Source organism: Oryctolagus cuniculus, chromosome 16 (assembly GCF_051225735.1).
Source record: "Oryctolagus cuniculus isolate XC-2025 breed Fujian yellow rabbit chromosome 16, ASM5122573v1, whole genome shotgun sequence".
NCBI classification, from domain to species: Eukaryota; Metazoa; Chordata; class Mammalia; order Lagomorpha; family Leporidae; genus Oryctolagus; species Oryctolagus cuniculus.
In genome coordinates, this window is record NC_142882.1 from 54346485 (window position 1) to 54364083 (window position 17599).

General features: G+C 52.0%; 1 protein-coding gene and 1 long non-coding RNA gene across 3 annotated transcripts in view; one reads left to right on the forward strand and one right to left on the reverse strand.

Moving 5' to 3' along the window:
• Positions 1 to 8010: 8010 nt before the first annotated feature.
• On the reverse strand, positions 8011 to 12189 carry LOC149121755 (uncharacterized). Its single transcript, XR_016222567.1, has 3 exons — positions 12063 to 12189; positions 10375 to 10487; positions 8011 to 8147 (listed from the first exon to the last, which is right to left on the reverse strand). It is a non-coding gene; the product is annotated as an uncharacterized LOC149121755 (long non-coding RNA).
• Positions 12190 to 12330: 141 nt separating this feature from the next.
• The window catches only part of NFE2L3 (NFE2 like bZIP transcription factor 3), a 29551-nt gene continuing 24282 nt past the window's right edge, over positions 12331 to 17599 (forward strand). For both annotated transcript variants that reach the window (XM_089315432.1, XM_008261554.5), the window contains exon 1: positions 12331 to 13059. In XM_089315432.1, the coding sequence (XP_089171558.1) occupies positions 12478 to 13059 (582 nt within the window). In that variant the 5' untranslated portion in view covers positions 12331 to 12477. The remainder of the gene's footprint in view (positions 13060 to 17599) is intronic.

Genomic DNA, 17599 nt, shown 5'->3' on the forward strand with positions numbered 1-17599 from the left:
CCCCAGCTTCTCATCTTCTCTGCATCGTGCGTGTCCTGCTCCGTCTGTTCTAAGACGTCCTCCCTGCATTCAGCATGCTCGCCCCTCCACCCATAACTTAGCTACAGCCGCAAAGACCCTCTCGCCAGATCACGTCACCTGCTGAGGTTTGAGTGAACATGAACTTTGGGGGGACACTATTCAACCCATGACACTTTCATACACACCTTTGCTCAGCCAATGAAAACTGTGGCCAGTACCATCTTTTTAGAAGTAGGCAGGGGGCCAGTGCTGTGGCCCAGTAGGTTAATCCCAGCATCCCATACGGGTGCCAGTTCGAGTCCCAGCTGCTCCACTTCCGATCCAGCTCTCTGCTATGGCCTGGGAAAGCAGTGGAAGATGGTCCAAGTCCTTGGGCCCCTGCACCTGGGTGGGAGACCCAGAAGAAGCTCCTGGCTTCTGGTTTTGGATCGGTTCAGCGCTGGTTGTTGCGGCCATTTGGGGAGTGAACCAGTGGGTGGAAGACCTTTTCCTCTGTCTCTCCCTCTCATTGTCTGTAACTTTACCTCTCAAATAAATAAATAAAATCTTAAAAAAAAAAAAAGTAGGTAGAAGCCATGTAGAGTGGGAGGAAGGAGATTCGGGCATGGACCTTGATGACAGGAATCCCACCTTCTGCTCTGCTGTTACAGGTTGGCAATCAGAGAGCTGCTCTCCAGGATACCGGGATTCAGTTTCCTGCTCTGGCTCCTGACCCCAGCTTCCTGCCAAAGCAGACCCTGGAAGGCCACAGAGATGGCTCAAGCGCCTGGATTCCTGCCACCCACATGGAAGACCGGGGTTGTGTCCCTGGCTCCCAGCTTTAGTCCTGGTCCAGTCCAGCCCTAGCGTTTGCAGACATTTGGGGAGTGAACCAGTGGATGGAATCTCTCCCTCCCCCTCTCCTTCTCCCTCTCAAATAGTAATAATTTTTTTCAAAAGAAAGCTGCTATCAAGTTAAGAGCAAGTACATATTTTAGAATACAGGACAATAAAACTAGGAATTAGAGAAAAAGACCAAAGACAGAGAAGTAGAAAGAGGAATTGTTTTACTGACTTAATTAGTAAAGGGAGTATTACAACTGCCACAAAGAATACACATGTACTTGAGGAAATGATTACACAAATAAAAGAATTCAAGTACTAAATTAGGGGCGGTGTTGTGGCTTAGTGGGTAAAGCTGCCACCTGCGATGCCAACTTCCCATGTGGGCACCAGTTCATGTGCCGGCTGCTCCACTTCTGATCCAGCTCCTTGCTAATGGCTGGGGAAAAGCACCAGCAGATGGCCCAAGTGTTTTGCCCCTGCCACCCATGTGGAACCCAAATGAAGCTCCTGGCTCCTGGCTTTGGCTTAGTCCATCTCAGGCCATTGTGGCCTTTCAGAAGTAAACCAGCACGTGGAAAATCGCTCTTTCTCTTTTTCTCTCTCAAACTCTTTCAAAATAGATAAATAAATCTTTAAAAAAAAGAAAGGCAGAGGGAAAGTGCTGTGGTGTAGCTTGTAAAGCCACTGTCTGCAGTGCTGGCATCCCATATATTCATTGGTTTTTGTCTCAGCTGCTCTACTTCCAATCCAGCTCCCTGCTAATGTGCCTGGGAAGGCAGTGGAGGATGGCCCAAGTGCTTGGGCCCCTGCACACACGTGAGAGACCTGGAAGAAGCTCCTAGCTCGTGCCTTCAGATCAGCCCAGCTCTGGCCTTTGCAGCCATTTAGGGAGTGAACCAATGGATGGAAGATCTCTCTGTCTTTCTCTTTTTCTCTCTGTAACTCTGCCTCTCAAATAAATATATAAAATCTTTTAAAAATAAAATAGAGGGGCAGGCGGTGGCATAGTGGGTAAAGTCGCAGCTTGCAGTGCTGGCATCCCATAAGGGCACCAGTTCGAGTCCCAGCTGCTCCACTTCCGATCCAGCTCTCTGCTGTGGCCTGGGAAAGCAGAAGATGGCCCAAGTCCTTGGGCCCCTACACCTGGGTGGGAGATCCAGAAGCAGCTCCTGGCTCCTGGCTCCTGGCTCCTGGCTCAGGATTAGCCCAGCTCCAGCTGTCGTGGTCATATGCGGAATGAACCAGCAGATGGAAGACTTTCTCTCTCTCTCTCTCTCTCTCTCTCTCTCTCTGCCTCTGCCTCTCTGTAACTCTGACTTTCAAATAAATAAATAATCCTTAAAATATATATATATATATATATAAAGCAAGTACTAAATTAATTGTCAGATCAGATAATAAAAACTTTCAACTTTATTGAATAATGACGAAGGTCATTGCCTCAAAACTAATCTTTAAAAATATATATATTTAACATTTTTTTAAATTTATTTGAGAGGTAAAGTAACAGACAGAGATATGGAAAAACAGAGAGAAAGCTCTTCTCTCCATTGGTTCACTCCCCAGATGGCTGCAACAGTCTGAGGTGAGCTAATCCAAAGCCAGGAGCCAGGAGCTTCCTCTGAGTCTCCCATGCAGTTACAGGGCCCCAAGGACATGGGGCATTTTCCATTGCTTTTCCAGGCCATAACAGGAAGCTGGATTGGAAGAGGAGCTCCTGGACGCAAACCTATGTTCATATGGCATGCCTGTGCCACTGGCAGATGTGTGGCCCACTTCACCACAGCACTGACCCCTAAAAATATATTTTTATTTTATTTGAAAGGTAGAGTGATAAAGAGAGAGAAAAAGTCAACGAGATCTTCCATTCACTGGTTCACTCCTCAAATGCCTGCAACAGCCAGGGCTGGGCCAGGCCTAAGCCAGGAGCCCACAATTCCATGAGTCCCCTTCATGGAAGGCAGAGGCCCAAGCAGTTGGGCAATTTTCTGCTGCTTTCCTAGGTGCATTAGCAGGGAGCTGGGTTGAAAGCAGAACAGCTCGGACTCAGACTGGCACTCTGATATGAAACATCAGCATCAGAGGGCATGGCTTGACCCACTGTGCCATAAAAGTGGTCCCTATTTTTATTTGTTTGAAAGGCAGAGAGAAACAGAGAGTGAGGCAAACAAATAGAGGAGAAAGATGTTCCATTGTTGTTTCACTCCGCAGATGCCCACAACAGCCAGGACTGGGCCAGGCTGAAGCCAGGAGCCAGGACCACAATTCAGATCTCATACGTAGGTTGTAGGGAGTGCTGGGGTCATCATCTGCTGCCTGCTGGGTACACATTAGCAGGAAGCTGGAGTTGGGAGCCAAGACTTGAACTCAGGCACTCTGAAGTGGGATGCAGGTGACCTAAGCCATGGCTTCACCTCTGGGTCAACACTCACCTCTGTGGGTTTGAATTGTGATCGCCCTTTACCGAGAGCAGTCCTGGGGTGGAGGGTGAGCCTTGGTGTCTCCATCTAGACTGTGTGTGGAGAGAGCAGGGCAGGCACTGCGGTGCAGCAGGTTAGGCCACTGCTTGTGACACTGGCATTTCACATCAGAGCACTGACTTCGAGTCCAAGCTGCTCAGCTTCTGGTCCGACTCCATGCCAATGTGCCTGGAAAAACAGCAGAAGATGGCCTGAGTGCAGAAGATGGCCTGAGTGCTTGGACTCCCGCCACCCATGTGGGAGACCAGGATGGAGTTCCTGGCTCCTGGCTTCAGCTCCAGACCTGGCTATCGTGGCCATTTGGGGAGAGACACAGCAGATAAAAAAAAAAAAAAAAAAAAAAAAAAAAAAAAAAAAAAAACCTCTCTTCTCTCTGTTGCTCTGCCTTTCTAATAAGTAAATCTTTTTAAAAAATAAAATGGCAATAACATCTGCTTCACACAGCTGATGTGAGGAGTAAATGAGATTATGCAAGAAAACAGCCCAGGACAGAGCAGGACTCAGTACATTACAAGTCCTATAAGGAGTCTGCAGAGAGCTCACGGAAGAGGTGCATCATGGATTTCAATAATGTTGAACTCAAAATTATCTTTTAATTATATTTTCTACAAACTTGAACATGTTTGTTTATTTGAGGGTCAGAGACAGATAGACAGGATTCCTATCCACTAGTTCCTTCCCCAAATGCCTGGGAGCTGGAGACCCACTCCATGGGAACCCAATCTCATGTGGGTGACATGGACCCGCCGCCTAAGCCTCCACCTGCTGCCTTTCGGGGTCCACCTTAGCAGGAGGCTGGAGTCAAGAGCCAGGTATTGAACCCGTGCCCTCCAATGTGGGGTGTGAGTGTCTTGCTCGACATCTTAACCTCTGTGTGGAACACCTGTCCCTGACGAACTTTTTGGAAGTCTTTTCTGATAGTGAATGCTTTGTGTGAGCACACAGCTGGTGATCATCATCATGTCTACAGCAACGTCAAAGACAAACTTTCAGAAGATCACAGACTAGCAAGAGAAAAAGCATAAACTCTTCCTTCTTTTTTTTTTTTTTTTTTTTTTACAGGCAGAGTGGACAGAGAGAGAGAGAGACAGAGAGAAAGGTCTTCCTTTGCCGTTGGTTCACCCTCCAATGGCCGCCGCGGCCGGCACGCTGCGGCCCGGCGCACCGCGCTGATCCGATGGCAGGAGCCAGGATCCAGGTGCTTTTCCTGGTCTCCCATGGGGTGCAGGGCCCAAGCACCTGGGCCATCCTCCACTGCACTCCCTGGCCACAGCAGAGAGCTGGCCTGGAAGAGGGGCAGCCGGGACAGAATCCGGCGCCCCGACCGGGACTAGAACCCGGTGTGCCGGCGCCGCTAGGTGGAGGATTAGCCTAGTGAGCCGCGGCGCCGGCCAAACTCTTCCTTCTTAAACATCGGTTGACTCATCATCCCCCAGATGGGTGCTAGATAGCAAATCAGGCCACTCAAAGCCCTTTCTCCTTTGCAAAAGCCTTGGGCAAAATGTCTCAACCACTGTAGTCATTTAAATTCTAGTGACGCTGCCAGTTTTGAACCTAGCCTTGATGAATTCTTCCTCCTAGAGAATACAACTTACATCCTAATTTTATGACTGGGACTTTGGTAGGCTACTTTGCTAATCCCAAGATTTCTACCACAAATTTAAATTTCCCAAGGACGAGGTTTGGATCTGCCTTCTTTCTTGCTGGTTTTGAAGAGATGCTGTGATATTAGGACATAATAAGAAATACTTCTTTTGTCTTTGTCCCTGCTCCTGGCCAGAGCGCCTAAAACCCTTGTCACTTCCTAAGTGCTGAGTGATGAGAGCGTCTTTTGAGATATTTGATTTTTTGACCCTGGCCCCCTCCTGAAATAGCTGTAGGGCAATCAAGGTGAAAGGAACATCTTCTGTCATTCACAATAAGCCCATCCATCACACCTGAACTTGGATCCTGAAGCCCCTAGCCAGAGAGGGTGAACCCAGCCATGAGCAGAGGGTTGAACTTGTAGCCCCAGCCCAGTCTGCTACTCCCACACACCTCCAACTTCCCAGGAGGGGAAAAGGTAGTGCTCAATCACCAGGGCTCATGACCTCAGCCATCCCGCCTACAGAATGACAAGGGGTAGAAAGCTGATGGGTTGGGGAACAGCAGGAGGTGCTGGGCGGGTAGTGCACCTGGGTAGGGCGTGGAGCTTCCACACCTTGTCCCAGGCATCTCTTCTGCTTCCTGTATCCTCGATACTAAACTTGCAAACAAGAGTAAACATTTTGTGAGCCATTCTAGAAAATTATCACACCTGAGGAGAAGTCAGGACAGTCAGAAGTCTGGCAAGCACAGACTTGAGATTGGCATCTGAAGTGGGGACAGTCTGGTTCAACTGAGCCTTAGCCTCCAGGGGCTGACGCTAACTCCAGCTCCATGGCTCCGTGGAGTCAGACCTGAATAGGCTGGTAGGACAGACAATCTGTGTCCGCAAAGAAGTGGAGAATTGCTTGGTATGGAGAACCCACAACTCTGCTGTAGGAAGAGATGTGTGAGAATGCAGAGGAATTCTTCCAAGTTAGATGTTATTTATAAGAAACCACTACAGGGGCCAGTGCCATGACTCACTTGGCTAATCCTCCGCCTGCGGCACCGGCATCCCATATGGGCACTGGTTCTAGTCCTGGTTGCTCCTCGTCCAGTCCAGCTCTCTGCTGTGGCCCGGGGGGAGGGGGGGAGCAGTGGAGGATGGCCCAAGTGCTTGGGCACCTGCACCTGCGTGGGAGACTGGGGGAGGCACCTGGTTCCTGGCCTCGGATCGGCGCAGCGCGCCAGCCGTGGCAGCCATTTGGGGGTGAACCAATGGAAGGAAGACCTTTCTCTCTGTCTCTCTCTCTCACTGTCTAACTCTACCTGTCAAGTAAATAAAAAAAAAGAAAGAAAGAAAGAAAGAAAAGAAAAGAAAAGAAAAGAAAAGAAAAGAAAAGAAAAGAAAAGAAACCACTATAGTGTGCTCACCGGAGGTGGCTGTGCCTCATGCCTATGTCTTAGGTATAACTATCTCTTGTGCCGAGTTATAATTTTACATTTAAAGGGTAAAGCCCAATAATCACATCTAGAGACCAGAGTGGACTGATGTTTTTCTACCGCATCGTGACAAATTATTCATTGAATTGATCAGTTCTGTCTCCTCTGAGGACACTTTAAAAACCTCCCGGAAGATGGATCATCTATCCGTACAAAGGTCTTCAAAAACTTCATGAAAAATGTGTTATGAAAAATTAATCAAGGCTAGGTTCAAATCTAGACATAGATTTCATAGATTTTTGCACCAAAATCAACATGTTTTTTAAAAGTGTTCAGGGACACCAGTGCCCTGCCTCACTCCGTGGCAGCTGCCTTTCCCCACAGGGAGGGCTTCAAGAGGGCATGATCTCTCTTTCATTTCCCCCTCCCCAGAACTCTTTCAAATGAATAAAATAAATCTTAAGAACAACAACAACATGGATCGTGTTGCAATGATGTCTAATTACTATCAAGATTTCTCAACACTCTAAGTTCCATCACGGTCAGCCCTCCACATCCACCAGCTCCACATCTGAGGATTCAACCAACCAGGGACCACGAATGGAGCGAGGTCTACAATGGCTGCACCTGTTCTGAGCTTGTGCAGACTTGTTTTTCTTGACAGTCCCTAAACAACGCAGTATAGCAACTATTTACATAGCACTTATATTGCAATAGATATTTTTCTCTCGCTTTTTAAAGATTTATTTATTTGAAAGGTAGTTACCGAGAGAAAGAGATCTTCCATTTGCTGGTTCATTCCCCAGACAGGCACAACTGCTGGGGCTGGGCCAGAGCCAGGAACTCCACCTGGGTTTCCCATGTAAGTGACAGGGACTCAAGTACTTAGGCCATTTCTGCTGCTCTCCCAGGCGCGTCAGCAGGGAGCTGAGTCAGAAGTGGAGCTGCAAAGACCAACTGGTGCTTTGGCACGCAATGCTGGTGTTGCAGGTGACAGTTTAACCTGCTGTGCTACAATGCCAGCCCCCTCTCAGAATTGGGACTCAAACCCAGAGTGTCTTGAGCAGCAACTTAGCCATTGTGCCAAACACAGGCCCCTGTGTTAGATATTAGAAGTAATCTAGGGACCAGTGGTGTGGGGTGGCAGGTTAAGCCTCCTGCTGTGGTGCCTGCAGCCTACATGGGTGCCAGTTCAAGTCCTGGCTACTCCACTTCCTATCCTTCCCTGCTAATGTGCCTGGGAAAGCAGTGGAAGATGGACCAGGTCCTTGAGCCCTACATGCAAGTGGGAGACCGGGAAGAAGCTCTGTACGCCTGGCTTCAGATTGGCCCAGCTCTGGCCATTGCAACCACTTGAGGAGTGAACCAATGGATGGAAGACCTCTCTCTCTCTCTCTGCCTCTGTCCCTCTGTAATTCTGCCTTTCAAATAAATAAATAAATAAATAGGAGGAGAAGAGGGAGGAGGAAGAGAAGTATTAGCAGTAGTGTTACCAGAGAATGGCAGGGTTCTTGTCTTCGTGCAAGAAAGAATTCAGGCGTGAGACAGAGTAGTGGAAAGTAAAAAGTAGCAAAGTTTATTAGGGGAAAAGGACATCTGTAAGAACAGATGGGCACCTCTCCAGACAGAGCCTGAGAGAGAGTGCCCAGTCGCTCGGACGGGGGGAAGGAGCGAGGTTACATGGTTGAGTGGAGAGATTACACCTGGCCAGACCAGGCGGGCGGCTCAGCAGAGAGGCAGAGGGCCGAGCGCGCAGTCCGGTTGAGGCCGGGGGTTTTAAGGAGATTGGTCTCTGTCTTCACACATTTCCTCCTGAAACAAAGGATTTTATGGCTGTAAATATTAAGAAGCTCCTACCTGAGTTTTCCCTTGAAGGTATCAGACAGGAGGAAGCCTAGCTGGCTCCTTCCTGTGTTTAGAGGAAGGGTGAGCAGGACCCCCTAGAGAATGGGGATCTGGAGCAGGGTATTTGAAATGCAGATACTGGGCTGCATCTGGGAGATTGTGGAAGGTTTGTCAGGCAGAAGGGATGGGGACCCCCACCTGGCAGGTTAACAGGTAGAAGGGGGCAGGGCAGGATGTGAATACCAGGCTGCCCCTGAAACATTTTATCAGGATGACTTTGAGATGCTGATGCATATGCTGGACATAGATGTCTTCTCTTTAGGCCTGTTACACATACATAAGCTCATATCTGACTTCCTACCTAACAGTAGTAGTACTAATCTAGGGGCCTTCACTGTGGCATAGTGGGTAAAGCTGTCGCCTGCAGTGTCGACATCCCTTATGGGTGCCAGATCGAATCCTAGCTGCTCTACTTTTGATCTAGCACCCTGCTAATGCACCTGGAAAAGCATCAGAGGACAGCCTAAGTGCTTGGGGCCCCTGCACCCACCATGGGAGATCCAGAAGGAGCTCCTGGCTTTTGGCTTCGGGTTGGCCCAGCCCTGACCAGTGCAGCCATTTGGGGAGTGAACCAGCAGATGGAAGACCTCTCTCTTTCTCTCTAACTCTACCTTTCAAATAAATAAATAAATCTTTAAAAAAAGTAATCTAGAATATACTGGAGAATACATATTGGTTTGATGCCAATTCTATACTATTTTATATAAGGGACTTGAGCATCCATGGATTTTGGTATCCACAGAGGATCCTGAAACCAATCCTCAAATATTGACAGACAACTGGACCTGCCTCATCTGGCCCAGAAACAGTTTGCAGACTGACAACCATTTCAGAGCACCCTGGAGCAAATGCAGATGCCTTTCCAAGTCCTTTACAAGACAATGGCTCAGACTTCTCACTTGGCTCTTAGGTGATCCTAGGAATGGAACCATTTGGGGCTGGCATTATGGCACAGTGGGTTCAGCCACTACCTGGCATGCCTGCATCCCATATCTGAGTGCCTATTTGGGATGCTAGTGGGTGATAGCCCAAGTACTCAGGTCCCTGCCACCCACATGGGAGACCCAAATGGACTTCCTGGCTGTTGGTTTCAGCTTGGCCCAGCCCCAGCTGTTGTGGTCATCTGGAAAGTGAACAGTAGATGGAAGATCTCTCTCTCTCTTTCTCTCTCTCTCAGTTCTCTTTCTGGCTACCCTCCCCCACACCATCACTCTGCCTTTCAAATATTTTGCAATAAGGGATCAGCTGGCTGTATAGCTAACATTACCATGGAACGTCTTACTTGTTCCTAGTCAAATCTGATCCCTGTAACACATTTCAAGTGTAACCTCTTTAATTGAAAAAAAAAATTTGGGGGTGGGGGGCTGGCGCTATGGCACAGCAGGTTAAAGCCCTGGCCTGGAGCGCCAGCATCCCAAATGGGCACCGGTTGCAGTCCCAGCTGCTCCTCTCCTCTTCTGATCTAGCTCTCTGATAGGGCCTGGAAAAGCAGTAGAAGATGGCCCAAGTCCTTGGACCCCTGCAACCACGTATGAGACCCAGAAGAAGCTCCTGGCTCCTGGCTTTGGATCAGCCCAGCTCTGGCCATTGCGGCCATTTGGGCAGTGAACTAGTGGTTGGAAGACCTTTCTCTCTGTCTCTACCTCTCTCTCCTCTCTCTGTAACTCTTTTTTTTTTTTTTTTTTTTTTTTGACAGGCAGAGTGGACAGTGAGAGAGAGAGACAGAGAGAAAGGTCTTCCTTTACCGTTGGTTCACCCTCCAATGACCGCTGCGGCTGGCGCACCACGCTGATCCGAAGCCAGGAGCCAGGTGCTTCTCCTGGTCTCCCATGCGGGTGCAGGGCCCAAGCACTTGGGCCATCCTCCACTGCACTCCCAGGCCACAGCAGAGAGCTGGCCTGGAAGAGGGGCAACCGGGACAGAACCCGGCACCCCGACCAGGACTAGAACCCAGTGTGCCGGCACCGCAAGGCGGAGGATTAGTCTATTGAGCCGCGGCACCAGCCGTAACTCTGTCTTTAAAATAAATAAAATAAAATACTAAAAAAAAAAAGAAAAGAAAAGAAATTTTGAGTATCAGCTGTGTAGATTCTAGAAGATTCCACCCTGAAGACGGCATCACCTCTGCTCTCACCTGGATTAATGCAATTCACACGCAGATCATGAAGCCATCTACATCACAGGACTCTGGCATTTGAGTACATTCTTTCTCTGCTTTCCAGTGTTTCACAGATTTATATCCAATCTCTCAGAAAAAAAAAAAAACACCATAAATTTGCTGAACAAAAGTCCTCCCTTTCATGGCCTCCACTGTCTCCAGGCCAGCTTCAGGCAGTTAGCAGCTTCTGGGCAGAAAACTGAATACAGCATTCACTGAGCCAAGACCTTGAATTCCCCATCAAGTGCCGAACAGGGCTTCCCTCCCAAGTCCTGCTAACCTAGTGAGCACCTCTCCTCATCCTCACTCTCACTCCTTACTCATCCTCCAAGGCCCAAAGCTGAAGCAACTCTAAGAAGTCTGCTCCTGGCACAGGCATTTGGCTCAACAGTTAAGACTGCACTTAAGACGTGTGCATCCCCTATAGGAGTCTATAGGTTTGAGTGCTGGTCTGTTTCTGATTTCAGCTTCCTGCTAATGCACACCCTGGGAGGCAGCTCCAGGAGCCAAGTCCCTGCCCACTATGTGGGAGACTGGATTGAGTCCTGGGCTCCCAGCTTCAGCCTGTCCCAGCCCTGGCTGTTGCAGGCAGATAGGAGTGAACCGTTGGATGGACTATCTTTCCCTGTCTCTCTCTGCCTTCAAATAAAAAGAAAAAAAAATCTTTGCTTCTCTGCCCCCCACCAGGCAATCTGAAATCTCTTATCACACAAGTCCCAGGGGAGAGAAGAGAAAACCAGGTAGGGGAGGAAGACACCTTTTACAGCAAGTCTTACTCTAGCTCACCCAACTGCCAGCCGGGTGTCCCTCTTTTCCCCCAGGGAAAGGAGTCCGGGTTTGTGAATTTGCACTTGCAAGGTCTGGTCCTGGGGTAGGTGCTGTGTGTGCATAAAGGTGAATCAAACAGGTCCCAGCCCTCCAGACCCTGCGCCGGGAAAAGCAGACCAAGCTTAACCACTGTGCAGCACCAAGAGTGGAAAGGACCCGGTACTTCACGGTTGGTGCACAGAGAAGTCTTGTAAGTGAATGAACACATCGGGGAGAGATTACTTCCCACTGGCCAAAAATCCCAGGGATGGAGCTTTAGTGCTAACACCTTGCAGACGGGAAACACAAAGGAAGGATGAGCCGGTGCTCTAGCCGGCGAGGGGGTCGGCGTTCACAGGAGCTCTTTGGGGCTCACACGCGGTCTGTTGGGGAGGTGCTGTTATTGTCTCACTTTACACTGGGGAGATGGGGGCACAATGAGCCAGCGACTTGTCCAAGGTCTAGCCCAGGAAGCGGCGGCGGGGGATCTGGACGCACACGAGTACCGGTACAGCTGGTGCTATGCCCTCACTGCAGGTGCACTGTGCAACACGCAGGCAAGCCCAGGGGCTAGTGAGGGTCTGTGATGCTGGGACCCCTAGGGCAGCTGCAGGGCGTATATATCAGATTCTGGGTCTTAACAACTGTTCATCCAATCTCACCACACCTCACCTGTTCCACAGGTGTGTAAGTAACTCATACAAGATCACCCAACCGGCAGGCGGTGGAGCTAAGATCTCAGTCCAGGGGGTCGGACTTCAGAGCCTCCCCCAGTGTCCCCAGTTACCTTCCAAGACAATGCATCCTGTCCCTTCCCACCCACCTAACCTCCGTGCGGTTCTACCTCCAGCCTTCACCTGGAGCTCTGAGCTAGGTTGGCCCAGTTCACGTCACGGGAACGCCGGGGACCACCCGGTGTCCAGTGCAATTCTGCTCCCAGAAAACTTTGCGCCCCCTCCCCATATAAAGAGCCTCCGAGCTCCGGGAGACCCGCCCTTCGCTCCCCTCCCACGGGCGTGTTCCGGGCGGCGGCGCCCGCGGCCTAGGGCGGAGCCTGGCTGCGGCGCGCAGGTAGCTCCTCCTCCGCCTCTCCCCAGCCCCGGCCGCGCCAGGCAAGGTGCCGGTTGCCGAGGGAGTGCCTTTGTGCCCGGCTCAGGAAACCCGCGACGACCGCTGTGTCCTCGGCTCCGTTGTTTCGGCCCTCGGTGCGCTCGCTGCAGGTGCGGGCGTGCGCGGCGGCGGGAGCGCTGAGGGCCCCGGCGCAGGCGGGAGATGAAGCTCCTGAAGCCGTGGGGAAAGGCTGGCGGCGGCCTCCTGCACCTCACGGTGCTGTTGAGCTTGGCGGGGCTCCGCCTGGACCTGGACCTGGGTCTGGACCTGGATTTGCTCCTGCCGCCGCCCGCCGCGCTCCGGGATGAGCTGCTACTGCTGCTGCTGCTGGGCGGCTCCGGCCGCTCAGCCTACGCACTCAGCCCCTTCCCCGCCTGGGGTAGCTGGGGGCGCGCCCGGCAGCTGCACCCCAAGAGCCGGGAGCACGACCCTGCGGTGCCGCCCGAGGGCCACCTGCTCCGGGAGGTGCGCGCGCTCGGGGCGCCCTTCATCCGCCGCACCCGGGTGGATGCCTGGCTGGTGCACAGCGTGGCGGACGGGGACGCGGACGGGGCCCCGGGGCTGCTCGGCGCCGCCTCGGCGGGAGGGGTCGGCGCCAGTGTGGACGGCGACAGCCATGCCGCGCCCGGGGGTGGCGGGGACCTGCGACTGGCCCGGAGTAGCCCAGTGGCGGCCGGGGAGGAAGAGAAGGCGCCCGCGGAACCGACGGCCCAGGTGCCGGACGCTGGTGGAGGCGCGAGCCAGGTAACCCGAGAACCGGACGCGGGCGCGGTGCGGCGTCCACGCCGCGGTGGGCCAGGGAGGGGGGCGGCCTGGTCGGGAGCCCTGGAGGGTGACGGCAGACCTAGGCAGCGTCACACCCGCACGCTCCTTGGGCCCTAAGTCTCTGGGCGGTTGTAGGTTCGCCGCGTGTTTGTAGATCCGAAGTAAAGCTTGTTAGTGGGGTCACTGTGGATTTTAGGTTTTAGCGGGGAGAGAAGGCACCTTTGCTTGTGTATGATGGTTGTAGAGTGTGCGGGAAAAGGGATCATATTCGTCTTCTTGCCCACTGACTTTGGCCAGGGTCTCGTGGACGCTGAGGTGTCCTTCCGTGGGCCCCGTGCCCGGCCCGAGGTAGCCTGGGCGGCTGAAGACCCATGCTCGGCCTGGTTTTAACCCAGTTGCAGTTCGTTTTCACTGCTTGCCCTGCCATAAGGAGCGGTGATCAGCGGCCCCTTGGCTGCCAGCTGGAAGCCGGTCTGTGAACCTCCCCCCACCCATCCCGCAATCTTCCCTCCCTGGACCTGGTGTGAACCCTTCATTAGCATAAAGGAAACAGGTGTGTGACCCTCCATCGGTGAATACGTTCCCTCTGGTTTTGGGTGCAGAGCTTTCTGCACTGTGATTTCTTTTGGAAAGGAAGCGCCCAGAGATCAGTGATTTAAGTGCCTTGCGCTCCCCTGGCCGCTTCGAGTTCAAGGATACTTCTAGCTCCTCAAAAACCCAGCTTATCCAAGGCTCCTTGCCAGGGACCTTTGAAATGAATCCCGGCCCACACCTTGGTGTTGACACCTGGTGTCGATCCCCGAGTGCTCCGTGGGTGCTGTTTTGTGAAGTGCCGTCCTCTGCACAACAGCCGCTGGGGCCAAGCTGGTTGGTTTGCTGCTCTGGGTGTGTAGGCAGTTGCCAGACGAGCTGCTCCGCCCTCCGCCGGAGGGGTCATTGTGTCACAGTGCTCCGTGATTCACTGTGATGCCCATCTGATGCCTTCCTCTTCTTGGGGATCGCCACTCCTGGGGTGGGCTGCGTGAGATGTTTGGTGGGCTCCTGTTATTTAGAACGAGCCGTGGAAGGCTCTTGTCCACAGCTGAGTCGTCTTATCCGGACCTGTGGGTCCTCCGCCCGCTGCTGAGTGGCACCTGCCACTCTGCTCCCTTTCCTGAGCCTGTGACCTGTGGATTCCGACCCAAAGCCCCCTCTCACAGATGAATGCCAGTCCCCCTGCGAAGTGTGCAGGGTTCTGGAGGGAGCCTGGCTGTTTGCTTTTCAAAGGCCTCTCTCCCCGCCTCAGCTGGGTGATACTTGGGTATCAGGTCATCCTTGGAGGCAGTTCAAGAGGGCCTTGGCCCAGCTCCCCTAAAGGAGAGGGTGAAGTTCATTCGGGGCCAGTCCCCTGGCAGTGCCCTCGCCGGCTGGGCTGGCAGGTGCACAGGTCACACACTTCCATGTCCGGTTTATGTTTTGAAGAACACAGAAGCACAGACAGGTCAAGGGGCCTGGTGAAAGCCACACATTGATTAACGGCAGAAGTAGGACTAGAACCCGAGTCGACTCCCAGGTGGCATGTTAATGAAACTCCTGCTCTGTGCCCAGGCTCTCTGGACAGGCTTGCATGTGGGCTGGGGTGACTCATCCATCTCCTAGTCCCCAGGACGACTGCTCTGTGATGCTGGCTTGACTTTTAAAAGCAAGCAGAGGTTACAATTTGGAGCTCTACCTTTGGGAGAAAATGGGTCAGGCAAGCAGCAGTGGTGTCTGCAATCAGCTGGACTTGAATCTGGGAACTTCGCTTCCACCTGTGTCGTGCCCGCCCACAGGTTTCTTAAATCCCTTGCAAGCCTTCCTGCCACCCAAACTGTGGGAGAGCAGCGTTTGCCCCAGAGGGTCTCCTGCTGATTCCGTGGGGAAAGCCTTTGTGCAGGGCTGGCAGGGGCCTGGAGGGGGCGCTCTCCTTTGCCCTCCTTCCTCAGCCTACCCTCGGGCACCTGTCCCCACTCTGCTTCTGTGGGCTTGCTTACGTGGCTGGCTGGCTTGGTTGATTGTTGAGTGTGGGATGTGTGGGAGCCAGACTGCCTGGTTTTGAGTCCTAGTTCTGCCGGCTGCAGCTCTGTGACCTTGCACAGCTTTCTTCGCCTTTCTGTGTTTTACTCTGCTGACCTGCACGATGGGACTCAGGTTCCCGTTGTGCAGGTCAGCAGAGTAAAACATAGAAAAGAAACAGTAAATAGTAAAACATAGAAAAGATATGGAATTATCTCATAGGGTTCATGTGGAGATTAAAAAGTTGCTTCCTGGGGCCAGCGCTATGGCATAGCGGGTAAAGCCATTGCCTGCCTTGCCGGCATCCCATGTGGGCAATGGTTCGAGTCCTTGCTGCTCCACTTCTGATCCAGCTCCCTGCTAATTCCCCTGGAAAAGCAGCAGAGTGCTTGGGTCCCTGGCACCCATGTGGGAGACCCAGAAGGAGCTCCTGGCTTCTGGATTGGCCTAGCTGTGGCCATTGCAGCCATCTGGGGAGTGAACCAGGGGATGGAAGATCCTTCTCTATCTGCCTCTCCCTCCTTCTTTTTCTCTAACTCTGCCTTTCAAATGATTTAAGTTACTTCCATATAAAGGGCCTAGAACTGTGTGTATGAAGTCTCAATGTTGACTTCAAAGAGGGAGCATAATGTCCTGTAGGAAAATCGTCGTTGTTGCTTTTTTTTTTTTTTTGTCTTTTAAAGATTTAGTATTTATTTGAAAGGCAGTCTGACAGGGGAGAGAGAGAGAGAGAGACAGTGACAGAAAGAGAGCTTTCATTTGCTGGTTCACAAAATCCAGGAGCCAGGAATTCCATCCCAGTCTCCCACAAGGATGGCAGGGGCCCAAGGACTTGGGCCATCTTCTGCTGCTTTCCCAGGCACATTGCAGGGAGCTGGATCAGAAGTGGAGGAGCCAGGACTCCAACCAATGCCCTTATGGGATGCCGGCGTCACAGGTGGACGTGTAACCTGCTGTGTAACCACCCCTGTTGCTGGCTTTTAATAGATCATTCCTGTGGCTTGCGTTTGTGTCATGGGATATTCTCATTTTACGGTATACTTTTCCATGCCTTTTATACATGTGCAGAAATACTTTGGAGTAGGGGATTTTCCAGGTGGCTGAAGAAGTGCCGCTGTGGTTTCGCTTCTGAGTGGGACTAACCCCTGTCTGAATGGACTCGGGTTCCCCAGGTGACTGCCTCAGCAGACCACAGCCATTCAGCGTGTTCCCCAAAGTCACACGCGGTCACACCAAGAAGCCAGTATGTGAACGCACCTCGGTGGCTGCCTACTGCCAGCCTCAGGATTTCAGAGCTCTGGTGTTGCACTTTGAAATCCACAGGACCTGTGGGCGTCTGATGTGGTTCATGCTCTGCGACCGTGGCCTCTGCTGGCTGAGGGAGCCTGTTCCTCCTGATTTAGTGCCCACTGGGCTGGTTTTGTCAGGTCCCAGACAAAACCCAGTGCTGTTAATGTGGAATTCTGAATGTAAAGGAAAGAGGAAAGAGGTCCTTGTTGACTTGTTAAAGGAATTTTTTTTAAATCAAAGTCCCTTAATGCCTGGGCAATTGGACAGAGATGAAATTTCAGACACCTGCCTGTTTTTAATTCACAGCTGTAGTCTTGTAATTACACTTATCACATGATGACCCAAGCTGCCAGCAGGCTTTCTTTTTTTTTTTAAGATTTTATTTATTTATTTATTTTAAAGTCAGAGTTACATAGGAGAGGCAGAGAAAGAGAGTCTTCCATCCTCTGGTTCACTCTCTATTGGCCACAATGGCTGGAGCTGTGCCAATCCGAAGCCAGGAGCTTCTTCCAGGTCTCCCACAAGGGTGCAGGGGCCCAAGGAGGACTTGGGCCATCTTCTACTGCTTTCCCAGGCCATAGAAGAGAGCTGGATAGGGAGTGGAGCAGCCGGGTCTCGAACCGGTGTCCATACGGGATGCTGGCACGGCAAGTGGCAGCTTTACCCGCTATGCCACCCCTGGTTGTTTGCTTCTGAGGACTGCGGGAGAGTCTGTCCCACTACTCTGGCCTGCCTTTTGCTTTGCTGGCTGTCTTCCGTCTTCCTTGGCCTCTGCTGTGTTGCCCCCATCTCTGCTGGATCTTCCCATGTCCTTGCCCCTGCCCGTTTCCCCTTCTCACATCAGCCAAGTCCTATATGGGTGCGTGGGCTTCCACCTTAACCCACATCTGCAATGACCATTTCCTAATAAGATTACACTCTGCGTTCCTGGGGGCTAGGACTTCGGATGTGAATTGGAGGGTGGGCAGGCGGGCCCACATTAAATCTGCAATAGTCTCAGTCTTCCTGTCAGTTCTTGGGGGTGCTGAGCAAGTGGGTTCCAGCCATTGAAAGTGGTCAGCTGTTTCGGGAAGTGGCTGGCCTGCGAGTATGATCGTGTAGCCAGGGCTTGGGGTACACTCACGAAAATATCTGGGGTTTTGCTGACTTGCTGTGCAACCCTGGGGAACCTTAGTTCAACCCATCTTTTTCCAGT